Source organism: Antrostomus carolinensis, unplaced genomic scaffold, assembly GCF_000700745.2.
Source record: "Antrostomus carolinensis isolate BGI_N321 unplaced genomic scaffold, ASM70074v2 scaffold23607, whole genome shotgun sequence".
Taxonomy (NCBI): domain Eukaryota; kingdom Metazoa; phylum Chordata; class Aves; order Caprimulgiformes; family Caprimulgidae; genus Antrostomus; species Antrostomus carolinensis.
In genome coordinates, this window is record NW_010327091.1 from 1,804 (window position 1) to 16,059 (window position 14,256).

At 43.2% G+C, this 14,256-nt stretch overlaps 2 protein-coding genes across 2 annotated transcripts in view; one reads left to right on the plus strand and one right to left on the minus strand.

The window, feature by feature from the left end:
* The window catches only part of LOC104527956 (nidogen-2-like), a gene marked incomplete at its 5' end in the record, with an annotated part of 3,435 nt that extends 1,149 nt beyond the window's left edge, over positions 1-2,286 (plus strand). The window contains 4 exons of the mRNA XM_029085916.1: positions 428-585; positions 1,139-1,262; positions 2,075-2,187; positions 2,276-2,286. Coding sequence (XP_028941749.1) covers positions 428-585; positions 1,139-1,262; positions 2,075-2,187; positions 2,276-2,286 — 406 coding nt within the window. The remainder of the gene's footprint in view (positions 1-427; positions 586-1,138; positions 1,263-2,074; positions 2,188-2,275) is intronic.
* A 1,017-nt stretch (positions 2,287-3,303) lies between these two features.
* On the minus strand, positions 3,304-14,069 carry RTRAF (RNA transcription, translation and transport factor; the record flags this gene model as incomplete). The annotated part of the gene is made up of 5 exons (XM_010171813.1): positions 3,304-3,659; positions 5,378-5,426; positions 8,933-9,001; positions 12,859-12,947; positions 13,983-14,069. Coding segments are annotated over 5 exons (449 nt in total), but the record flags the coding sequence as incomplete, so codon positions are not given.
* Positions 14,070-14,256: the final 187 nt, after the last annotated feature.

A 14,256-nucleotide genomic window follows, 5' to 3' on the forward strand; every position in this document is an offset into this window, starting at 1 on the left:
CTGTATTTTCTTGTGAGGGCCCTTCCATTCCCTGACATTCTGTGATTCTGTGATCATTGAGGATTTGGGTTAAACCTGCTGTCTCAGCCTTGGGTCAGACATTATTTTTTTAAAAGCTTTGAAACACACCCGGCGATTGAAAACACGAAGCTGTGCCTCTGGGGTGCTGTTGTGATATAAAATGTGCTGCTCCCAAGACTCGCCCTCGTCTGGGAGCTACAGTTGGGGTTGTAAACATGTTTAACATCATTCTGGTTTTTAGATTTATTGTTTTTTAAATGAAATTAAGATTTATTTCAGGCACTGCTAAGGAGAAAACCAGACCTCTCTCCTGACGAGAAGCAGTAACGAAGAGAAAGCTGATAAATCTCCTACCACTCCTTACTGTGCTGTGTCCTCTTTGTTCTTTATATCATTATTCCCCAAGGAACCTTTACTGGACAGACTGGAATCGTGAAGCACCTAAAATTGAAACTTCTACTGTCAATGGAGCCAACAGGAGAGTCCTGGTGAACACAGACATCGGTTTGCCCAACGGCCTGACGTTCGACCCCTTCTCCAAGCTGCTCTGTTGGGCAGACGCAGGTAAGGTCACCAAGGATGGATCAGAACATGACAAACTAAACCTTGAGGGGAAAAAAAAACAGCTCTAGATGTCTTCAGCTCATTGCTACCTCTGGCTTCTCTGCCCAATTCCACTGTCCTGCCCCAAAAGATGTGGTGTGATGAAAAACAGCTCTAGCTGTATGTGGTGTTATGGGGTCTCTGGCTTCTCTGCCCAATTCCACTGTCCTGCCCCAAAAGATGTGGAGTGATGGGGTCTCTGGCTTCTCTGCCCAATTCCACTGTCCTGCCCCAAAAGATGTGGTGTGATGGGGTCTCTGGCTTCTCTGCCCAATTCCATTGTCCTGCCCCATAGGATGTGGTGTGATGGGGTCTCTGGCTTCTCTGCCCAATTCCATTACCCTGCCCCAAAGGATGTGGTGTGATGGGGTTGAGGGGGCTCACAGTATGAGTTGCTTCTACATCTTTAGGCTGAGATGCTGTTTGAAAATGTAGTAAATACAAAAAAAAACCCAACCCACGTTTGATGGGGGTTTTTTTTGTGGCCTGGTAACTTGTTTTTGTGTTTGGAAAGGAACAAAGCACCTGGAGTGCACCTTCCCCGATGGCACAGGACGGCGTGTCATACAGAACAACCTCAACTACCCCTTCAGCATCATCAGTTACGCCAATCACTTCTACCACACCGACTGGAGACGGTAAGGAAAGAAATCCAGCTCCCTCTGGGAATGCTGAGCTGGCAATTCCCAGGGCTCCACTCCCCTTAGCAGCCTCTGTCGCTCCCTGCGTGGGTCATGCTAGCGAGCAGCCTGGAGGGGCTTTGAGCCAGAGGGGGGAAAACAATGCTGAGGGGAAAAAAACAACACAGAGGGGGGAAAAAACAACATAGAGGGGGAAAATTGATAGAGAGAAGAAAAAATAATGCTGTCCCCAGTGTGTTCCCAGGTCCCCCAGTCCTGGAACCTCACCAGAGCGCTCCCCTGCAGTGCCACGTTCAGCAACACCCGCTTGGAAATCTCAGTGCTTGTTTAGAAACAATCCCAGCTTCCTGGGAGGGACAGAAAGAGTGGTTGGGTTTTGTGTTGTTTAAAAAAAATTAAGACTTGGCCCATGTTTCTGAGTTTAGATTAAGTCAAAGAAAAGATTCTGTCCTCGGTCATTCCCTCTCCCCCATCACCCCACGCCCTCAAGCATGGGGAACTCGCCTCTATTCCCACTCCAGCTGGAAGCTCTCAGAACTTCAGTCAAATCTTTGCAGTTTACAGTGAACACTTAAGTGCTTGGAGGAGACTCTCAGGGAGATAATCTCCCCTTGGACGGGTGTCTCCGTGACTCTGCAGCACTGGGATGAGCTGGATGGTAGATTTTATAGGGCAAATTCCTTCCCCCTTGTCCTGCAGGTGTTCAGACCAATCTTTTTAGCTGCTTCTGTTCTTCAATGCATATAGATGGGTGAAAAAAACCAAGTTTCATAGAGGATAAAGCACTTTTCCCCCTTTTTTATCACCAGGGATGGTGTGATAGCTGTTGATAAAGAAACTGGCTCCTTTACTGATGAGTATCTCCCAGAGCAGCGATCACATCTCTATGGAATAACTGCAGTTTATCCCTACTGCCCCGGAGGTAAAACACAACAAACCCCAGCCCCTCTGTCTAGTCTGACAGCACTTGTGTGCTTGATGTGCTAAAGGTTCTCCTTTTCTCTCTGCAGCAAGGAAATAATAACTGCTCTCTCTCGAAACAACAATCTTTGCACCCCAAAAAAAACCTTCAGACCCAGAAAACTGTCACTGCATACAACTAAGTGGGGAGGGGGGGGGAGAAAACCCCTTAAACGAGGCCAATGAAGCGACCGACTTTCCTGCAAAAGATGAATCCAGTATTTTTTCAAGTTATACCTCAAGTCTTTACTACTGTATTTTTTTAAAAAAGTGAAAAACAGTGAGATGTTACCTAAAAAAAAATAATTAAAATGGTCCTGTGAATCTTAGGCCATTACTTTAACTCTTGCTTATACAAGCAAATTTTAAAGGTAGTTTTCTTATTCAAATAGTTTATTTTATTGGAAGAAAAATGGATTAATTTCTTCTTTTTTTTTTTTTTTTTTTTTAATAAGTTTTGACAATCTGACCAACAGGTCTTTTTATCCCAAAAAAATTAAGCAGCAATGGGGGAAGCTTTGGATGCTTTTGGATGCTGGGTCTCAGGTAATTTACAGCCCCGAAGACAGAGACTGTGTGTGTGTGTGCGCGCTCCGGTTTACGTGATACAGCAAAGGCATTGAAGTTTTTCCAGAAGACAATTCTGTATTTTCACCACTGCCTCCATGCATGTCTTTTAGTATTTATATTAGAAGAATATGCTTGAATTGATCTGTTCATGCTTGTTGGTTCTCCTAAGTGCCTTCATAGACCTACCCAGTGTAGACCAATACGTGTTCAGAAATACCATTTACGTTGTAACGCTTCACGTTTTCTAGGTTACTTCAATAATTGAATAATAATAATTAAAAAAAAATGGTGGTTTTAAGTTTCCCTTTGGATTTAGGGTTTTTTTTTAATATTTCAGTTGTAGGGTAGAATGTGCAGAAGCAGCAAGCCAAGAGGGAGATGTTTTAATGGCAAGACCTCAGCTAAAGAGGAATCTGCAGAGCCTTTATGTAACACTCCCTTCTCAACACAAAGCCAAACACAAGTGAAAAAAAGTCCTATTTGCCAACTCAGAGCTCAGCAGAACAATTTGTCTATTTTCCCCAACTTCATTTATTGAAAGAAAAAAAAAAAATAAGTCAGAATTCATCAGAAGTCAGAACTCAGTTTCCTGTTTTCTTTCAAAACAGTAAAATCATACCATGTCAAACTGCATGCCGGAGTTGTGCAGGGTTGGACGTAGTTCCTAATTGTACTAAGGACACAAGTGACTAAAAGCTTTTTGATCTGCTCATCTCCCGACCTTCCCCAGTCTGTGGTCCGTCTTGGGATCAGCAATAATGGCCTGAACTGCCACGATAGCTTCATTAATTTTTGTTTGCAGCTCTCGGAGCTCCTCTATATGCAGCAGGCGGAGAATTTGGGCGGCTTCGTTGAGAACAGCATCTGGGAGTGAGTGGCAGAAAGAGAAGTCGTGTCAAACATTTGTATCTGAGAGGAAGGTCTTCAGAAAGGTTTAATCTAAGTCAATGCTCTGCACTTCACTCATAGAATCACAGAATGGTTTGGGTTGGAAGGGACCTTAAAGCTCATCCAGTCCCAACCCCCCTGCCATCAGCAGGGACACCTTCCACTAGACCAGGTTGCTCAAAGCCTCATCCAGCCTGGCCTTCAACACTTCCAGGGAGGGGGCATCTGCAACTTCCTTGGGCAACCTGTTCCAGTGTCTGACCACCCTCACAGTGAAGAACTTCTTCCTAATATCTAATCTAAACCTCCTCTCTTGTGGGTTTGCATATCTGAAATGGGAAACAACTCTCCCTGCTGCTGGAGAGGGATGTGGTGCTCTGCAAAACCTCGCTCAGCTTCCTGCAGCACGTGCAGTAAGGCACAGCCAAATCGGGTCAGCGTGAAGCCTTCTGAGTGCTAATTTAGGTGGATGTGGGGCAAAAGTGAAGCCAGACTAGTGGAGTCCCAGGTCACCTGGCTGTTCCTTAAAAAATTATAGATCATAGAATCATAGTAGTTGGAAAAGAGCTTTAAAATCGTTCAAGTTCAACCATAAACCCAATGCTACCAATTGGACCTCTAACCCATGTCCCTCAGCACTATGTCTACACGACTCTTCAATCCCTCCAGGGATGGGGACTCCACCACTGCCCTGGGCAACCCCTTCCAATGCCTCAGAACCCTTTCAGCAAAGAAATTCTTCCTCACATCCCATCTCAACTGCCCTGGCCACAGCTGGAGCCCATTTCCTCTTGGCCTGTCCCTTGGGCCTTGGTTGAACAGACCCACCCCCACCTCTCTCCACCCTCCTCCAAGGGACTTGCACAGAGCCTTTTCTCCAGGCTCAACACCCCCAGTTCCCTCAGCCACAAGGGAACTCAGCACACTTGTGCTCCAGACCCTTCCCCAGCTCCGTTGCCCTTCTCTGGACACGCTCCAGCACCTCCATGTCCTTCTTGGAGTGAGGGGCCCAACACTGAACCCAGCACTTGAGGTGCAGCCCCACCCGTGCCCAGTACAGGGGGACCAGCACTGCCCTGGTCCTACTGGTCACACTGATCCAGGCCAGGATGCTGTTGGCCTTCGTGGCCACCTGGGCACTCTGCTGGTTCATCTTCAGCTGCTGTTGCCCAACACCCCCAGGTCCCTCTCTGCCCAGCAGCTCTCCCCCCACTCCTCCCCAAGCCTGGAGTGTTCCGTGGGGTTGTTTTGAGCCAAGAGCAGGACCCAGCACTTGGCCTGGTTGAACTCTTTATTATTATCTATCAGGTCACACCAACTTGTGCTGCCTGCGTGGAGATTTTAGGTAAATCACGCAGGTAAAACAGGGGGAAGCAGCACAGAGGTCCTCTGCTGGTAGGAGCCAGATTTACAAGACGACACTAAAGATGCATTTCTTCCACTTGCAAACATGGCTACCAGTAAAAGCTATTTAAACATGACTCTGAAACAACATATTCCACAGCTAAAATTTATGCTTTTCTGTTCCAAAACAAAATGCTCAAGATTGCTCGGAAATAACAAGCTGGGAGGGAGCAATTCTTTCCACTCCAGGCTTTTTTACCGTACACATCAGCTACGTATTTGACAGTAATATCCTTTTTTCAAAGGCAAACATCACTATTTAAAAGTAAGATGAAGAGAGGATGGCTTACCTCCTGTGTCAAAACCAAGAATGTGCTTTTCTAAAGCAACAGGCAAACCCTTAAAAAAAGAAAAAGCATGTTCAAATATAATTAGAAATGTCATTTTGCATGTTTGGAAAATAAAATATCAAGTACTTCAGTGGGTAACTCTGGAGGAGAGGACAGCTGAGTTTTTTTTTGCTTGGATAGACACTTCAAGAAGTGGTCACACTTGATTCCACGAAACATCAAACCCCAAGTATTAATAAAGAAAAAAATTTTCATGCTTAATAATAATCCCTACTTGTCAAGAGAACCCCATTGGATACACACTGCCCATATTCAATCCTTAAAAGGCCAACAAGAGTGCTGTGAGAGAACACCCAGCCCAGCAACATCCCTACCCCCTGACAAACAAAAAAGCCTGCACAAACGAGGCTCTCTCAGAAACTATCGCCTTTAAACAGCTGCCAGTTCTCAAAGCACTGGCTGATGTGAAAAATAAAAAGAAGAAGAGTTGTAAAAATTCTCTGTCATGGAGTGAGTTTCTCAAGCACTGAACTTGTAACCTCCATCGATACCCCCAGGAGCGTTTTCTTCATTGCTAAGCTCAGGAATAAAAGCTGAACGTTCAATTTTCTAAACACATGGTCTATTAAGACAGTACAAGGAAGTTTTATTGGTGGCCATTTATAAGAATCTCTCTCTTTCCTTTACCCTCTCCAGCTCTGGAGGAGCAGTCACGCTAAAGCAATCCCTCACCATGTTTCAACGTGCACATAAAATTAGATTTAAACAATGCAAATCTTAGAATTTGCTTTTATTACCTCTGTAATTTTTTTTTTCAACGTTTGCCTTGGCACATGCATTTGGCACGAGGAAAACATTTGAGTTCAGTAACGTTAGTTTCTGCAGTGATGGGGTTGGGAACCTTCTCAGCAGTGAGGATTTCTTTTAAAGGCCTTTATATACAGGTTAAAATAAATAAATTGATCAAAACAATGCAAACTAAATAGAAAATGCTGAGTGAAGCTAACTCTAATTCCTCATTTTCCAAAAGTGGTTCTTTTCCATGACCAAAATGGATGTTCAACTGCAATCTTAAAAATATATAGAATCATAGAATGGTTTGGGTTGGAGGGGACCTTAAAGCTCATCCAGTTCCAACCCCCCTGCCAGCAGCAGGGACACCTTCCACTAGACCACGTTGCTCAAAGCCTCATCCAGCCTGGCCTTCAACACATCCAGGGAGGAACAGCCACAGCTTCTCTGGCCAACCTGGGCCAGTGTCATTCTTTTTGAACACCCCATGGCACCTCCAACGCTGAGAGGCCAGTCTGAAGGTGCCACTGTGGTTATTCTCAAGCCCCATAGCAGTGGTCTCGTGGCAGGAGTTGGGTTGTACAGGCACAACAGGCACGTGTTCATTTGCACAGCAAACAGGGAAAGAAATTAAGACCATCTTTAAATCCATTACCACACAGACTATTTCATTTCTCAGCCTCATCCCCCCCAAAAATTAACTTAAAACTGCTGCACAAAACACTTGCAATGGGCCTGAGCACCTCAGCCATCTCCCCTGTCACTGAAAGTGTAAAACAAGATTTCCTGGGACTGGGAGGAAAAAAAGGTTTCCAGATTTCAGAGTAGGGGGAAAATATACACATTTTGTTGTGTTTTTAAACATGCCCCAGGTACAGCTTTTGGGAGCATCCTTGAAGTGATGCTGAAGGGTGTGTGTTGTATTTGATCCTACCTAGGATAAGCTCATCAGGCAAGGAAAGCCCAGGACAGCCTATGAGTCTGTCAGTGGAAATCTGAATCCTGTCTAGACACTGAGTATATTGAATTGCCAACCATTCAAAACATCATCTTAAAATAAAAAGAGTCATGTCTTATCTCAGAAACTGCACCTTGCCAACCCAACAGGATAAATCTCATTTTATTTGGTACATTTAAAGCCCAAGTGCAGCGGTTTAAATGTCCCCAGCACAGTCCTTGTACAAATCCTTCAGCCAGAGAATATTCCTCTATCTATTTTATCTTTCCCCCCCCACTCTGTCTTGATATTGCCAAGAATGTGACTCATGACATTTTGTATACGAAGTCGCCTGCCATGCAGCAGTCAGACATTTATAACCTGTTTCCAGGGACAAAGCTTAATATACAAAGTGTCACTGGCTCAAATTTTGACCATTAACAACCAAAATCAGAGCTTTTCTTTTTCCTCTCCTGCAACCCAGCTATCCCCTCTGCTTTTAACAGATCTTCTTCATTCACCTGGTACGTTAGGATGTTCATGATCACTGCTGGCACAGATAAAGCTGCTTTCCTGCCTCCAATCCCCCAACTATTTTCAATTTCACTTGAAATTTAGCATTCTTAATAAGCACACGCTCCCAATGACAAATATCACATTCAGTGACATTTCAACCTAAGACCCAATGACGCTTTGAGGTCCCATCAAATCTGAAAAATTCACTGTTCCTCAAAGCAGCTGGTTCTGCCAAATGCACAGGAAACCCCACTTTGACCCCTGCATGTCAGCTACATCAACAACTCCAAGCAGCTTTTTATTAACATTTAGTTACAGAACCTAAAATGACTCTCCAGCAGCCTCAGCTGCTTTCATATTTTCCTGCTCTTTTAATGGTTTTATGGATACACAAGACCAAAAGCTTTGATTTACTGTTCCTAATGCTTCTGGCAATTACTGCACCACAACTCAGAGCACCTGCAATTGCCACTTAGTAAACATGATAAGTGGTTTTATAATAATAAATAAAGCATGGACTGTTCTGAGCAGCTGCCAGAAGATGAAGGGACTTGTGCTCTTTGACCAGGTGTTGTTCCTTTAGCAGGGACATGTCTAAAAGCAGCAAGAGAGGCTGCCTTCCCTGGCTGCACCCAAGACTCAGTGCCAGGAGCTGCTGCTGTGCCAAATCCTGGAGAGAAAAGCAGAAAAACTGGGAATGTTTAAGAAATGACAATTTGAAAAACCTCAGTCATACCCTGGAATATCTTACAAACGGTCAGCTCATGGTTAGAAAATAATCCTGCAAAATCTGACGTTTAAGTGCAGAAGTTTCCTTCATCATTTCTCTTTTTTTTGGGGAAGGAGGAGTTGGCTGTGCAACAACCCATCCCTTAAACACATACACAAGGTGTATAGACTGAGTAAAACATTCCATACAAGGAATGTTTCAACCTGTTTATGCAGCCAACACTGCCAATTCCAAGGAACAGCCAGGCCATACTTTTCTTCTCATACCACAGGCCTGCTGCACTGAACAGTAAGGGTAATCCTCTAGCACACACAAAGACAGGAGAACAGCTACTTACATGATATATCACACAGGTACATATATCTGCATTCCACTGAAACAAAAAAAGCTTTGTATACTCTCCATAATCCTCTGGGGTTTTTTTAAATCAGTGTGCCAAAGATAAAACAAATTTCCAGCACCTTCCTAAGTGAAATATTTCAACAGAACCATTTGGACTGAGATAACAGACATTAATATCTACACTTCTTGACTGAATATGGAATAATTCACACTAAACTCATGCAGTGTATATACAAACCTCCTTGGACTGGCTGGCCTTGGCTATGGCATCCTGCGTCAAGCGCTCCTGAACCAAAATGCGAATTGCCTAGGAAAAATATTTAAAGATGAGAGTAATTAATTGATGTCTTGATGGATTTCTGTCCTGGTTTTTAGCTGAGATAGAGCTGGGTTTCTTTTCTTTTCTTTTTCTTTCTCAGTAGCTAGAATTGTGCTGTGTTTAGCTTCCAGCCTGGGCCTGGCTGTGAGAGAGACACTCATAACTGATAAATGTTGACATCTGTGTCACTGGAAGTGAAGGATTTTGTGTTCTGTCAGTCCACAAGCACAAGATTTAAGGGGGGAAGAATAATATTTAAATTAATAAACTTAATTGACAGATATGCCAATGGGCTATTCCATGTCATATCATGTGCAGTATATTAGTGAGGGGCTCTTCCTCTCTTGCTCTCTCTGGCTTTGGCTCGGGCTCTGGCTCTCCCGGGATTGCGGTTTCGGGTCGGGATTGTGGCTCCTGCGGGATCGTGATCTGGGAACGGGCCGGGCTTAAAAGGTGGGCGGGTGGTGAGCAATGGCACTGGGGGTCACTCATTTGCATATATTGTTACTGTTATCATTATCTTTACTATTTTAATACTATTAATAGTATTATAAGTTTTCTCTCTATTATTAAACTGTTCTTATCTCACCCTACGAGCCTCCTTTTCCTTGTCCCCCCAGTCCTCTCCCCTATCCCCTGGGCATGGGGGGGCAGTGGGTGAATAGCTGTGTTGGCTGCTGGCCAAGGGCCAGCCCAGTGAAACCATCACAATTTCTCAGAAATTCTAAGGGAAAGGGAGCCAACGTTCTAACCCAGCATAACCTTAAACTCAGAATTTTGTGAAACACTTTTTGGGAAACTCTTACAGACTTTGAACCTTTTCAAATACCGTTATTCTTTGCAAGAAGTGCCTCACATGGGTGCAGTCTCTCAGGCTGTGGGAAGGCAGATTAATCATAGAATCATAGAATCCCAGAATGGTTTGGGTTGGAAGGGACCTCAAAGATCATTCAGTTCCAACCCCCCTGCCAGCAGCAGGGACACCTTCCACTAGACCAGGTTGCTCAAAGCCTCATCCAACCTGGCCTTCAACACTTCCAGGGAGGAGCAGCCACAACTTCCTTGGGCAACCTGTTCCAGTGTCTCACCACCCTCACAGTGAAGAACTTCTTCCTAATATCTAATCTAAACCTCCCCTCTTTCAGTTTAAACCCATTTCCCCTTGTTTTGTCATTAACTGCCCTTATGAAAAGTCCCTCCCCACCCTTCCTGTAGCCCCTTCAGGTACTGGGAGGTGCTATAAGATCTCCCTGGAGCCTTCTCTTCTCCAGGCTGAAGAGAAAAGGACATTACACTATTAATCTCAGCCACTATTGGGCCAGAAACTGCAAAGTTCTAGGAACAGTCAAGAAAAGCTCGTGATTCCCAGAACAAGGTGACTGTGATCCCAAAGCTGCAGCACTGGGTTTATTTTCCTGAGCTCACACACCTTTTAACGCTGCAGCAATACACCTTCTTCAGGAAGGCAATCCTCTTCTCAGCATCTTTTAAAGGTGCTGAACTACCTTCCACATGCAGTAAAACCTGAAGTGAGGCTACCCAGCCAGGTTTTAAAATGACTGAGAGCAGAAAGGAATTATTTTTAGACATAGGAACAAGAACAGGGTTGATTTTAACAATCCTGCTGCTCTTCTGTTTTTACTGGCTGCAGTACACAGCGTGAAATCATATCGGAGCGATCAGTGACAGATACCTACAGCTGGAAAGGCCTCTAAAAATAACTGAAGGCATAACCATGCAGGCAGACTTCCACCACAGAGAACTGGGGCTGTCAAACACATTCCTCCGACTTTCCCTGAGGAGTAGCCAAATGTGACAGAAACAGTCTTACTGCTTCATGTTTCTCCCCCACAAAAAGATTTCTCCTGGTTTTGGTCATGATTAAAGTTGAGAAGCAAGACTCAAAATTTACCACTGAATACTGCTAGGAATCTTTGTAACTTGAAAGGAGAAGCCTGGATAAGAGCTTAATTTAATTTTAAATTCCAGCAGTGAATCCAGACCTTGTGTAAGGGAATTTTGAGTGCTTTTTGCATTAGAAGGATATCCAACTGTGTTACACACTTGCTTTCTCATCAACTTGCCACATTTCAATTAATAAAATAGGACTCCAAGTATCTCTCTGGTCACTCTGGCTGGATGTCTGTGGCACGCTCACACCCTTTGGTCTTCCCTAAGCATCCATTCCAGGGTGTCCAAACCTCAACAGGGATCATAACTTCTCCAGGTGCACACTGCAAACCTGCTTACTGTGGTGTGGAATTAAAGAGTTTTACATTTTCATATCATCAAACCCTGAAAACCAGCATTACTGTTATTCATATAACATGAAGTGCCACTGCAGGAATCTATTCTCACTGTGATTAAAAATAAATAAAATAAAAAAAGTCAGGCTGGTGGTTTTGTCCAGCCACTTCTGTCCCAAAAAAGTGAGACTAGAAATAGGGAAAACGGGGAAATAGTGACAAAAACATAAATATATTTATGTAGAAAACACATTCTGCTATCTCTTTGACTTGCTAGCACCAGATGAGATGAACCCAGATTCTGAAGTTTGCTGGCCTGCAAGAGGACCTGCAGGAACTCTGTCCACTAAAGGCTGAGCTGATGCTGCAGATCCCTAATGTTGTCATTCATGTGGCCTCTTCTCTCTCTACCTGACACCCCTTTTCACTTATTTTTGTAGAGTTTGGGCTTGTTTTTTATTTAATTTGGTACAAGTTTGATATACAAGATCTCCACCACTCTTTAAAGACTGATTAAGAGTTCAAAGGCTATTTTGGGAAGGTAAAGGAGGACACCATACTGGAGAGAATGAGAAAGTGGTTGATGGGATAATGGCAGGTCATTAATTCCTTAGGAAACCAGGCTACCACGATAAGTGTTCCTGTCACAGATTTACACACTCCACATAAACTTCAATACCCATGGCATTTAGTTTCTCCAAAATAAATTTAGCAAATATCACAGCTTCTGTAATGGATGGACATCATTGTTTGTTGGGGGTTTTTTTTGTTGTTTTTTGGTTGGTTGGTTGGTTTGGTTTTTTAATTTTATTTTCTTTCCAGTGAAATAAGTTTATTTTAGTGCCAAACAAAACTCAGCTTATTTCCATGTTATGCCACAATCAAGCAGGAACTCAGGATGGCTACAGCCTCAGTAAATCCAGTACTTCAAAAATACAGCACAGGTGCAACCCCAAATTTACAGATAACTACAGAGTTCCACCAGTAAGTCACAAATCTTCTCAAAGTCATAAAAAGAGATGCCTTAGAAAATTAATTAGCCTATTTACTGCATTGAAAACCCATGATTAGTTGGCAAGAGTAAATGAAACTGACTTCAGTGATGACAAGGACTAAACAGTTCATAGGATCAGAAGGAGGAGGAAGAAGCTTTTAACTGTAGCTCCTCCCTAGGAGGTTTATTTTAAAAAGTCCTTTGCATCACTTAGCCTCTAGGTTTTCAACTTTCTCTTAATTTCTAGCACTGGAATACAATCTTCTCCTTTGAGTGTGTTCCTCAATATTTCTGAGGTTCATTAAGAACTCATGAAGCAGTATTTCAGCTAACCTAGGGCACTCCAAATTCTGAACAACATTTAAGTGTCAGAATTCCAGGAACTCAGCTACAACTTAACTATTTACCAAGATAATTATAATAATGTCCATGATTTACATTCTGTGTTCTTACCTGCTTGGAAAGGCACCTACAGGATGAGTTTTATTTTCTCTTTGTGCCTACAAAGCCATAGTTATCAGTAACTGTACCACAAGTGATTACACATGTTATCAGCCACTGGGGAAAAGAAGGAAGAAAGGAGGTCTGAAAACTCTGAAACTCACCTTAAGCATTACCAAGTAATCATCATGCCGTTGAATTTGAAGCAGATTAGCTAAAGCCATCACTCCAGCCTTGAAATCAGGATTATTCACTGTAAAAATAATTAGCATTAAAAATATATATGCTAGTTAAACTGGTTCTAAAAGACAGAATTGGCTTCCTGACTCCAGGATATCAGACTGCTCTCAATTTTGGGCAGGGCCATGGACACAGCACTGAGCAATCACTTAGTGTGGCTACAGAGAAATCAAAGTGTGCACCAGGCTTTGTAACCAGGTCACAGCACACCAGCAAAGCACAAAACCCATCGTTTTCAACACCAAAATGTCCTACTGCACGGGGAAACTTGTGTTAAGTCTTTAAAAATGAAGCCAATTACAGGAAGATGTTCTCTTTTCTAAATCTTTCTATCAGTGCAGAGCAGAACTGTGCCTGCTGGGTGAGGGCAGGACCAATTCCCTCGCTGTCTTTTGGTAGAAGGAGTAATGAGAGAAGACTTGGGGGATTTAGGGCTATTTTTAGCAGCTATTTTTCACCACTTCCATTTATTGTGAATATGCTTAGCAGTCAAAAAAATAAAATTACAATGCTGATGAGAGAGGTACAGCTGGGGAAGACCAAGGCAACACGTAATATGTGACAGTATTGAAGTAAACTGTGTGCTGTCATGTTTCCTTAGCTTTTATGTTTTAAAGAAAGATATGTTAGAGTCTAGAGGCAAAAAGTATCTTGCTATTTCACCTAAACCCACAGTAAGTATTCATGTTTTCTAGAGCTTTCTGCAAAGCTGTTTCTGCAAACCCCTCAGCTTCTTCCTCACTGCCTGTTTTGAGCCTTCCCAACTTTATTAATAAAGGATTAAGTCTCTGGGCATCTCGTTCTGCTGAGAAAGATTTTCCCTCCTGCCCTTTATCAAGAGAGAAAGCTCTGCATCAGTGCATATCTCTGTTCTCAGAGAGGCAGCTTAAACCACCAGGTGAAGAACATATATTCTGCATTGCTAAAGCTTTAAATGGGGCTTTAAAAAGATGTATGTATCACAGGAACAACTTAAAATCCAAAGAGAATCACAAAAGTAACACATTCACGTGTGAGAGACCCAGACAGTTGATTGCTGCACACTCACCATCCAGGTTAATCAGCGGCTCAGCGTTCTTCGCTGTGTTGTCAGCGTTTTTAGCACCGTCAGGGGTAGAATCCTTGTACTTATCAGCTGTTAAATTAAGAAGCAAACATGAATGTCATTAGAGCTAAGGACAAAAATAACCAGTTACAATTTTACTGCCAAGCTGTAGTTTGTTATAGTTTTGGGGTGTTGTCATTGCCCAAAAGCCTTCTGGGCTTATACACTGACAGGATCCCAGAATCACCTGGATTGGGAAAGACCTTTAAGCTCATCG